Source organism: Phlebotomus papatasi, chromosome 2, assembly GCF_024763615.1.
Source record: "Phlebotomus papatasi isolate M1 chromosome 2, Ppap_2.1, whole genome shotgun sequence".
Lineage (NCBI taxonomy): Eukaryota > Metazoa > Arthropoda > Insecta > Diptera > Psychodidae > Phlebotomus > Phlebotomus papatasi.
Window position 1 is genome coordinate 35965990 of NC_077223.1, and position 12374 is coordinate 35978363.

Genomic DNA, 12374 nt, shown 5'->3' on the forward strand with positions numbered 1-12374 from the left:
TAGAACCATATCTAAAAATACACCAATGAACCGGATAACAGATGCTACTTTTGACTACACAAGAAGTTTATTCCGGCGATTGAGTTGATTCAATTAAACATCATCTTTAACATCTCATTCTTGTTGTTACTGTTCGTAGCCCTCCGAAAAAAAAAACAACAATTTTCCCCTCCCACCCAACGGTCCCAATCTTCTCTGGTGCAGACCATCTTGTCCACATGGAAGTCTCTGAGTGAGCAAAGAAACGACATAGTGGAAAAAAATGTAGAACAAGAACATGACGGAGATTAACATTAAATGATGTTCTTTTGCTGTTTGTATCAACATTTTACAAAATGATTCAGCGCAAATTGTTTTAATCGAAATTTAATGGTCTCTAGCTCTCTCAGTCTTTTTTTTACCAACCGGCTGTTCACAACTTTTGGGCTGTTCAATGAAGTCATTTGGATCTTTTGGAAAGCATGAAGAATATATACACAATGGCTCTATTTTCATGAGAAATTAAAACATACTCTTTTTGCCTATCGCATTCAACCATCTATTTAATAAAAAAGAAAGACGATGCTATGAGACAATTTAAGGGCCACTAGCGTAACATGTTTGGAATTGATGCGCTGGTAAATTACAACTATATAGTGTTAACTTATTGTTTTCATGCTTCAAAGGAATTTTCATCATTCCGTCCAAATGGCAATTTTATTGCTCATACTAATCGAAAACTCTAAATTCCCCAGACAAGGATATAGTTTTAACTTTTATGGTAGTCCCATTTAGCCTTTCAATTCAATAAAGACTGATATACTTAAAGTTTCATGGCATGAACAATTGATATGGTCAATTTTAAGATCTATTCAACGAACTAATCTATTGCGAAAATGTTTCAAATGGTCAGATAGTGAGGCAACGCTTCATAAATTACATGTCAATTTCATAAAATGATACAAAAGCCTTTCTGAATAATTCATTAGGTTTTTTGTCTATTAAATTGAGACACTTACAATTCATTATAATTATAAAGTTTTACCTGATGAGGCAAATTGATTGATTGAAGAATTATTGTTCATTTATTAGGTAAAAGATAGAAACTACATTAAATTATTTAAATTTTAATACTTTTGTCGAATGGGGAAACTTTTGTAAATTACCTCATTTTGCTCCTTTAACTCAAAAGGGGAGTAGTATACGATACAGATTTTTCACCCTTTTACTGAGCTAGAGGTCAAAAGGTAAATAATATCAACTTCCGGTAAAAAAGTAATATCCTTGTTAGTAAGTTATTTTAAATCTTAGTTTTTTATGTAACATTTTATGTTGTAAAATCAAATTAAAAAATAAATAGATTTCCATGTGGAAATTAGCTTCTGAAGTGTGAATTGAATTTCCCGATAAAGCTCTTTATCTTGAAAACTTTAAATGCTTTATGCTGCAAGCCGCAATATAACATTTTTTATAATAACGGAACTGATATGGGACTGTCAACTCTTTATTAAAGCTGAACAGGAGTGCCATTTATACATATATAATACCGAAAATTTTAAGACAAGATTGAAATAATTTATGCATCATTAGCTTTTATTAAAAAATTAGACATATTTTATTTTGATACTAAATATTTAATATAAATCTTTAAATTTTATTTATCACAGAATTGAAAGTACTTTTGTCAATCAATATGGAAATCAAAGATTTAAAAATCATTTAGACACCTAAATTAAAGCTATTTTTCAATCGATTTTATGATTTTAATTGACCAAAATAGAGCACTTTATTTATTATTAATGTTCTTAATTATTCATTCCTTTGACAATAAAATTAGAATTTTTTAAATATTGATTTCAGTAAAGAATTAGTAATTGCTGGAAATACATAATTAACTTGATAAAGATGGATTGAAGGAGATTAAGTAGTTTTTGCCAAAATCGAATATACTTCTATACGTTCTAGGCAATTAAAAAGAAAACACTTATCGCGTGGTGTCACAAGATTAATATTAATATTAAGAAAAGCCGGAAAGAGAGGTATATGGTATGCAAAATTTCAAATGAAAAATCATGTGTGGTAGAAAGAGTACACTCTAGTGGAATAATACGATGAGTGAAATATTACTGTTTGTATTAATTGCTTTCTGAATCGTATTACAAGCAATTCGAGCAATTTTCCATGCGTGACAACAGTGATTCGGACAGTTTTCGAGCGATTGTATTGCTGCCAACTTTGCACGTAGTGGGGAAATGCGAGAGAGAGACAAGAAAAACAACTGATATCTTCTTTTGCCATTCTCGCATTTCAGAAATTATTAATCTTAATATTAATCTTATATGTGACATGGTCGTAAATTCAAACTCATAAAAATAAGTTAAATACTTATCACAAAAAGAAAATATTAAAAAATACGTACTGAGAGAACTCCGAAAAAGTTAAGATAACATTCCGAAAATATTTATTTTACCCTGCAGTCTTGATCCGAAATTAGTGTAAATATTATGCTTTTTAGGTGTATTAAGGGTTAAACTTATCCTTTTTCATGTTAATTTTACACTTAAAAAGGTGTAAAATTAACATTAAAAATGTTGATATATTTTTACATCTAAAAAGTGTTAAAGTTATGAGGACAAAAAATTAATCGCATCCCCATTATTTTCTCAGTGCGTATTTTACTAGCAACTTAATGATAGATATTAATGTAATTTCAAAGATATCATTATCTAGACAAAATCAATTTTCTTTCTTTTTGAAGACTGTTGGTTTCGTTGGTTTTTACTTCAGTTAATTTTCTCGTTGAATCGTTCAGGGTATAAGAACTACAACCAAAGTACCTATTTGTATAATTCTTAGTTCCACTTTTCGACACTTCATTAGCAGTTCAATAAATGCTATGTTTAGTCAAATTTAAATATTTAAACTATCTTACAGGGGAAGACAATTTGTGAATAATACACTACTTCCGACTGCCCTATCTCCTCCTTACATTTATGTTTGATAGTATTATAGAATTTTAACCTACGTTTTTGCGAAAAATCAATATCAATAAATTTTCTATTTTGTTACAGGTAACTTCAAACCTATACTTCAAGAGCTTAACGAACACTGAACAAGCAAAATCCATTAATCTTTAAATGCAAACTTTTCCGGTAAGTCAGAACCCTATCAAAAGTACTTGAAACTCCGAGTAATGCTCCTGTGGGAAAATAAAACTATAAAAGTAAATTAAGTAAGAGTTAGGAACAAAGGAAACATATGGAACATATGGAACATATGCGGTAGTCACACATCCATCTACATTGTTGATATTTTGTCAAATAACAGCAATTGTCAAAGAAGTCAATTTCGCAAATCAACATTCCACAGTTTGAGACAAATAAGTAGCATCATTTATTTTGAAATTTTTACGAGATACAATAATACACAAAGCATTCCTGCCATCGGAATTCACAGTGAATGTCAATAAATATGACATGGATTCTTCATTCTCTTTGCTTCTTGTTCCCAATCCCTCATACTATGGGGAGTCTTGCTTTGGCGTCTTGAGCCATTTCTGCAGCGGATGTCTTGGACTCGCGACGAGGGCGATGATAAAAATTGACGAGATGTGATGATCTCAGCTGCAAGTTGCAGGCACTCTTTTATTGGTGTCTGTTTCAGACAATTTCTGGGAATAAATTGTTTGTGCTGGGTAAAATAAAAATTCAATTTTGGAAGAAGGAAATGACAGCGCGACCGAAGAAAAATGAGATGGAACGATGCGGGGCTGAATAAAAAAAAGAGAGAGAGAACCGGGAGACGATGGGGAAATGGGAAAGTATTTGGGGTCCACTAGGGTTGAAAACTGGGTGGTTTGAGTGTGATTGATTGGATGCTTCACGGAGTGACGACCAGACACTAATGATGCAGAAAACTACAATCCCTGGACTATCTATCGTTGTCCTGGCAAAAAAATAAGAGGAGGACATTCTCTAGGGTCATGGTCGCCAATCGATGATTTTTCTCAGTGACTCACTGAAAATTTCCCTTCCCAACTCCCCAATTACATTTTCATCTTTCAGCACTTCTTGCAATTCATCCGCAATGATTTTTTCACCACTCATTTGCCTCGGCGTTGTCATCATCGCGACATGGATCTCATCATTCTCTAAGCATCGCTGCTGCACTTTTGATTGATATCCCTCTGTTTTTTCGAACATGTCTGGTAATGTTGATATCTTCTCTGCATTCCCAAAGAGGAGACAAAAACACATACAAGATATCTGCTGGAAGGGTAATCAAACATCATGAAATATTTCAATATCTTAGGGGGCAGTCAATTTCAAAAGAAAGATACTATTCAATTGATAGATCAAAATTTCCTTGGAATTTTATATACTCAACAAGAAATATCACACTGTTTTGTTCTAGAGGACAAATGTTTAGAGATAGCGGCATAAAGTCTCTAGGGAACCCATCTAAAAGTTGAGCCAAGGAGCGTAAAATAACTTTTGGCATCTTATTGGAGAGAAATAAGCTTATCAGTATCCACCGACGTGAAGGCAATTAAATTGATGAGGCGTTTAATTCTTTGAGAAAGAGGATCTCTCAAGGAAAGCTCATTAACTTTTTCCAGAGCTTTCGGTTCAGGCTTCGAGCCTTCATCAGTGCTCAAGTTTACGATTTCTTTCTCGATATTCGAGTTCGAACGCAGCAAAGTCTCCAGAAGCCTCTAAAATTTAAAAAAAATCATATAATTGAAAATTGTCATTGTTAGATTGTACACACAGAAAAATGGAAAATTCTTAAACAGAAACACAAAAGAATTTAATTTGAAATCCCATCCAATGAATGCCAAGACCCTAATCCTAAATCCTTGATCATTTAGTTTTAATCGTAATTTTCAAATCTCAATACATTTTTCATTTTTCAGCTAATGCTGAAATTAAGTTCCCAATCTCTTAATGTGAAAGAGGTAGGGATTCTAGCCCATTTCATTCGCACAGAGCTTCTAAACTTAAAGGCCTCGGGGATTAACGTCCAATTTAAGTTCCCAGGATCTTATATATTCTTAAATTTAGAGTCAAAATTTTTCTGTGTGTACTTTTAAATATGTCCCTACATTTTTTTATATGCCCTGTACCAATATTGTTGACTTTTCAGAACGAATCTCAGGAAAAAAAATCATATACTGAACCAAAACCTCTGGAAAAAGTTGTTGTATCTTCCTTTAGAGATCCCCTTTCCTGATGAATTCCGGAAGGTCAATCAATTTAATTATTACGAACTTTACTGACCATTCCCGATAAAGATGGGAATTTTTGTATTGAATAACAAATATTCATTGTTGACCTTATCGAAAAATTTGTATCCGTTTATTGAATTTCGCAAATAACCTTCAAACATGGGGTCATATTCATGAAACGTTTATTTAAAACCTAGAATTCTAGTACGTTAACTTACAAATTACAGCTTAAAAAATATTTCTAGTCACTAGACCATTCTTATCATTATCTTCCAGACTTTAGGATTTTCCATCGTTTTCTTGGAGGTAATCTCGTTCATGCCTTTACGTATATTTTATATGTCGATAACTTTTAGCATTATTCAGACGTGGTTATATGCCAGAAAAATGGTTAGATGGGAAATTGATTAATACCCCAAGTTTGATCGCACATTTTTTTTTTGTTTCTATATATTTTAATGCGACTAAATGCAGGTACTAAGAAATGGATAGCGAATTAGAGCTTACGTTATCCCCTCTGTTTTACAACTGATATCTAACACTTTTACCGATTCTTTTACTGATTCTTTAACCGGTTGAGCTTACTGAGGAATTACAGATTATGATAGTGTGATGATTCTCAGCTAACAAAACTTTCCTAGAACGAAAAGAGCCAGATTATAAAGTTATGAAAGAAACTCATGAGAAAGAGAATTTGCAATTATTATAATAGTGGTTACTAAAAACTTGAAATTGATATCTGACATTGTTTGATCTCTTCCTGAAACAAATAGATGAAAAAACACCAAAAAGCAGTTCTGGCCAAGAGTTTAATTTTGCAAAATTACTTTAAAATATGTCTTTTTTAAAGTTTAGTAAAATAAAAAGTCGATAAATATGCTTGCTTCTGTAGAATTGGATAATAAAAAAGAAAATTACTAAATTTATATTAATTGTAAACTAGATGATTACACAAGTTTTTCGAGAGAAATTTCCGTTGTTTAAAATTACGTCTCAAGAACTTTTTGGTCCAAATTTACTGTTCATTAATCAGCAGTATAAATTTCATTTTTAATTGAAGCACAATAGTCTTAAACTCATTGTCAAACTAATAAAAAACTTTTATTTTCCCAATACACCTGGTGGTTTTAATGTTGACTGCAAAACAAGCCATAAACTTTATGACTGACTAGCCCCTTAAGTTGGCAAAATTGCAGGGAGATCGACATGGGATGCATTTAATGCAGGAGTCGTACAATCATAAAAATGCGAACACATAAAATAATTGCTGAAAAATATTTTGTCAGACAGGTTCTGGCAATTTAGCAATTTTTTGATATTAATTCTCCTTGGAACACGTCTTCCTACCATTCTTCTTGTGTTCTTTTACCACAGTCAATGTTCACTGATGAATTTTGTTGTGTGTTTGGGCATGATGTACACAAAAAGGCAACTCGTACACCGGCAATTTATTCGTTTTCTTGAAGATGCATGTGTCAAATTATAACATCTCATCTCGCCGTATTCACTTTCAAAGAGGGGAGAGATCATTTTGGTTGTTTCTTCTTTTTATGGGGCATCCAAGGAGAGACCCAACGAAATAGTGACCAGTAGCCAATGGGGATGTTGAGGATCCATTGGAGGTGAGATGAGTGCAATTCTCGGGATATTTGGCAGTTTGAAAGAATTTTTGCTGCACCAGGGCTTATAAGAAGAACCAGTTTTCTCTCCAAATTACCTTTTGTTCATTCTTTTTTGTCTTGAGTTTCCTCACCTCCTGAGCAAATGGTTCAGGCGGCAAAGCATATTGGTTAAAGTTAAAAAGTATTAAATATGATTAATTATTATTGTACTTTTTATCGCTAAATTGTTGTCTAACATTTTTTTTTCTCCTGCCTTTCCATTCCACTGCATCTCCTTCACACCGAACATTTGTGAATGGTGGCCAAGTCACAAAAAAAAGTGGTAGACAACGAAGAAGAGCTCAGAGAAACATTTTAATTTAATCCCAAAGATTATGACTCCAGCACTCAAAATAAGCGTCTGTAAATTGTATAGTTAAATTAAATGAAATTTCAAAAGAGTGGCTTCATGAGGGCAAAAAACTGTATGTTTTTGTTTTAATGACCATTGGAAGACTACTTTTTTTTGTTCACTCTCGAGCACCTCTCTATTTATCACCCGTCTCTAGAAAGAATAGGATGAGGAGGCAAAAGAAAAGAACTTCTTTTATTTATGGGAAAATAATTTTGATTAATTCGGTAACGTGGAAATTGTGTGGTGCGATAATTGTAATATTTCACTGAATGGAGAGAAATCGTTAAAAGTAAATTTGGGGTGTTTCTAACGTTGAAGCACTTGGTGAGAATCTATCTCGTAAGTCTGGCTCTCCTCAATCTCAGTTGATGTTTACATGAGGATGATTTAATAGTTAAAATCTAGAAGAAATTGCGAGATTTGACAGGGGACTGTTACCTAACCTAAATCCACTTGAACTTTATTTGACCTTTCAGTTTACTGGAACCTTAAAGTCAAGTACTTTGATTGAGTCTAAATCGAAAAAGTTTAGAAAACAGTTAGAAATTCAAATTTTAAGACGTGACGGATACTCGTAATTCCCAGCGAGCACCAAATGCTAAGCTTTTTCAAATCAGCTGAAAACATATATTTTTTCAGCTGAGCTCTGCTGACCTCCAAGTTACACTAGCGATCGCAGTGGCAATTAGTCAAAGTTATTCTTTTTCCCCAATCGAGTGAGAGACTTTAATGCACTTGGTTTTTGTCTTTGCTGAGTTGAGTAGAAGCTAAGGTTAACCTTTTCCATTATTACAATTTTATGATTCTTACAATAACCACATTTGAAATTAAAAAATAAAGCAAAAAATTTAAAATTCACAAAAATTTTAAAAAATCATATTTATAATATATTTTGAATAATATTGTATTCTTAAACCTTTTCCGACCAATAAATTTAATTTTTTTTTTTGTCTAATTTTGTCAAAAAATATTGTGAATTCATTTATAAAAAAATATACTACACCTAAATTAAAATTGCCTTGCCAAGAATTCTTGTCCGCTGTGATTTTAGAAAATTAATAACCCAAGAAATTCTTGGGAATTCTCAAGATATTTTGATATTTAATGAATTCTAAATTCGAGAAATATTGAAAAAACTTCGGAACCTCATGGAAATACCAAGAAGATCAAGAACATATAGAATTTAGAGCCTCTATCATTTTTATTTAATGGTATACACAGTCTACTCAAAATTATTTGAAATGATTTCCAACAAATTAGCATATTTTCCTGACTTTAAAGGTATTTAAAAACTCTCTTCTAAAAAATATAAATGCATATCATTTTAATTTAAAAAATGAATCATCAAATTGAATAAATTTTTCATTTAAAAAAGAATACGTACAGTATTAAAAAAACGATAATTGTTGGTTTGTTATTTTACCACGATAATAAAAGTAATTTTTTGCGTAAAAATGCGCTTTAGAAAATTTATAATCGAAAATTTATAAATAGAAAAGTGCAGCATATACATTATGCATATGCATCGTGCACGGATCATACATTTATTTCACTTGTAAAATATAAAACATTTTATAACATAAAAAATATATATTTTCCGCATTTGCCGCAACAAACAAAAACGCTTTTATGTAAATTTTTCAACTTAAATTGTGATAAAACAATTATATTTTATTTTGTAGTATCCATAGAAATTTTTTTGTAGTATTTTTAAAAGGCATTATTGAACTCATTAACTCTTTCCGGACCGCAGCATATACTGTAAGCCAATTTCATTTTTTTTTTTAAATCAAAAATATCTTTGCTCAGAAATTAATTGAGGTCCTACAAAAAAATATTTTACATTTAGACATCCTTATAGTTTGTAATCATTTTATAAGAATAGGATTTTTATCAGTTCTGAATAATTAAAAAAAAAAAACATTGTTTTCCACAAAGTATTTATATGCTGCTTTGTGTACTCAGAGTCCCAAAAGAGGCGAAAGAGTTAAGTGGGGGAGTCACAACTTTTAAATGGATTTTTTTAAATGCATCTGCAACTTTATTTACCATAAAAAAGTTTTAAAAAAAAGTAGAAAAATCCTGTTTCAAGATCAATTACAATAGTTGTGACCGACTGTAAGCATAATACATCAATGGCTGTTCCAGGAAAGATGCCAATATTTAATTGCGAAAATTGAAGAAAATATGCTTTTTGCAAAAGAAAAAACATATTTTTCATAAATAATGAATAATTTTATAACCCCCGACTGAATATTTGCTCAGAAAAAAATATTTTTTTTTCTCGGGAAAATAATGACGCAATTCACTAAAAAATGTAACATTTTTGGTCGGGAGTATGTTTAATACTCTTATTTGACCATTCTCTATAGGCAGCATACCGCAGCATAATTCCTATAATAATATAAGTAATAAAAATCGTGATTATAATATCCCCCAAGTTGATAAATAATTTCAGGGGAAATTCCAAGTCCATTTTGACATTTTGAGAGAAAAAGAAAAAAAACGAAACAGAAAATTTGCTGCTAAATGCTTCTTGGCGCCATCTACCGGCAGTATTTAGTTCTGCCATCATCCACTGCGAGCGCTAAACAGTGCCATTTTTATGTATTTGCTTAGCACTTTTTGTTCGAGAGCTGCTGATTGGCCAGCAGACCGATTCAGCAAAAAAATGCTGAAAATCCTATTTTATTCTGCTAACTGTGCTCGCTGGGTTCACAGATCAAAGCGAGATTCGTTAATTTCTTCCATTTCGTTTTTCGATTCGGTTAGCCAGTAAAATTTTTCTGTAGTTTCTTAATCAAATTAACCATGAGTCTGAGTTCGTTTAACATTCTAAAGAGGGAAACCCGATATATGGATACTTCCTTTATTCCTGCTCAACCTCTATATCACAGTAGTTACACAAGTATCCTAATTATATTTTGTAGCTCTACAATCTGAAAGAAACAACTCTCCATAATTTCTTATCGAATTTGAGAGTAGATAAAGATCATACACCTCCCTATCCTTCTCTATCCTTTCAGTATCGAGTGACAGTGCTACTGTGGAAACTGGTTTTCACAGGTGGGGCGCCTCTGTGAGACCGGTTAGAGTGGTACCAATCATGTAGTGTTCCACAAAAATTCCGGTTCTTTTCAAAATTTTCTTTTTCTTCAATATCTTCGATATTTCCTATAGATTCGTTCTCTAGGATTTTACTTAGGGTGAAAGGAACGTCTATTGACACTTTAAGAACTTGTGTCAGCACCTATTGACACCCTACTCCGTACCATTTGGGATATGAAATTTCAACATTTCTGTTTATAGTAAAAGGTATATTACAGAAAAAACGTTATATTACTTATATTTTGCTAGACAAATTAAATAATTTTCAACATTTTGGCCAAAGTGCCAATAGGGGTTACCTGTCGAACAGACGTTCCTCCGACTCTATAACTTTGGTTCATTGCATTATAATTCAAATTTAAAACATTTTCATGCTAATCTCAAATCTTGATTATTTACCTCAAAACAGGAAACATTCATATTTTCGTTTATGCAACACGAGATTGAACACAAGAAAGATTAAAATAATCAAAAAGTGTAACCTGAATTCGTGGATATGTATCGAAGGCTTCTAGTTAGCCTACAAACCCTATAACTAATGAAGCTTAAAATCTCGGATATATAAATACGTTTGCAGTCAAAATTAATTTGAGTAACATCCAAATCTGGCTTTAAAATCAGGAAAGTATTTTAGGTTTTCTTTTTTAATAAATTATCTTTTCGAGTCCTATTCTGGATAATGAGGTATAATTATTTTTAACTTGGTCGAACATATCCGTCTGCGGAGGCAGCCAAAATCCCGAATGTTCAAAATCCCGAAAGCTAAAATCTTAAACTCCAGAGTCCCGAAAGGGCCAGTATCCCGAATGTTCAAAATTCTGAAAGGGTTGAAATTATATGGAGGATAACGTGTAGAATATTTTCCAAAAACACAGAAGATTTCCCTTTGGTTCCAGCAAGCGCGGGTGCAATTGTGGTAGTAGCTATGACGCTTTCAACCCTTTAAGGACGATTGGAACACCGGTGTCCCATAAAGAAAATAATTTTTCCTGACTAACTAAAGTTATTTTTTCTTATGTTTATACATAATTGCAAAGTAGAAGGTTGAAGGAATCTAGGATATTTTTTGCAAGTCTCCACCTATTTGCTACAGTGCCCGCTCTCTAATCCGGATCGGCGTAATCCGGACGAGTTCTCGACGGTTACATATAAAAAAAATTTTGAGGTTACGTATGCATGTCAGTTCACCAATGAAAATGAATTATCGTGTGAAGTTTTTATTTAATAAATGAAGTATAATAGCATAGAATTCCCTCATTATGTCTTTTTAATCTTCTTTAAAACTTTTTTACTAATTCTGCAAAAAAATCTTGGTAATATATTTTCGAGACTTTGAACAAATTCAAAAAATCCATCTGGATTACGAAGCGGACATCTGTCATATTGTCTCCCAATCATCCGAATTACAAAGCGGACACTGTATATGATAAATATTTAAGCTCAAAAATGGCGAATTTTTAAATTCTCATATTGAAAATTGATTTTAATTCTTTTTTATACTTCCCGTTTTTTTAAGCTAAACCGTTTTGCAAAAGGAAACTACAATACTCATACATTAATATTTTTCGTTAGAACAAAAAATTATCAGTCATTGGGTATCGTCAGAAAAAATTACTTAAATTTTTGGGCTTATCGTTCATAGACACAAAAAGTACACCAAATCAGATTCTGTTTGCTTTACGAAGGATAGATGTAAGATGTTTTACAATTTTTATTTATCCGTTTCCTTTTTATTGCTGATTTTTGGTCAGCGAAAACTGTCTCGTCGTTATAGAGTTAAGAAATCGGGATTTTTGCTTTCGGGATTTTAGCTCTTTCGGGATTTTGACTTTCGGAATTTTGGCGTTCGGGTTTTTGGCTTTCGGGATTTTAGATTTTGAGATTTTGACCGGGACCCATCCGTCTGTAGTCCAAATAAATTAGGTAAATTTAATTTCCAAGAAAAAAACCAATGGATTTCCAAGGGTTCCCTGCTGTGATTTTCACTTGAATACATTCAGATGCAAACGTTTCAAAGGCCCTATTTAAAATATTTTCTTCACTT

At 32.1% G+C, this 12374-nt stretch overlaps 1 protein-coding gene across 5 annotated transcripts in view; it reads left to right on the forward strand.

Annotated features, from left to right (window-relative positions):
- Positions 1-12374, forward strand: part of LOC129802325 (MOXD1 homolog 2) — a 391421-nt gene that overhangs the window by 281015 nt on the left and 98032 nt on the right. For 4 of the 5 annotated variants that reach the window (XM_055848052.1, XM_055848054.1, XM_055848053.1 and 1 more), the window contains one exon: positions 3051-3131. The exons of the other annotated variant lie outside the window; for it this stretch is intronic. In XM_055848052.1, coding sequence (XP_055704027.1) covers positions 3117-3131 — 15 coding nt within the window. In that variant the 5' untranslated portion in view covers positions 3051-3116. The remainder of the gene's footprint in view (positions 1-3050; positions 3132-12374) is intronic. 5 annotated transcript variants of the gene reach the window in all.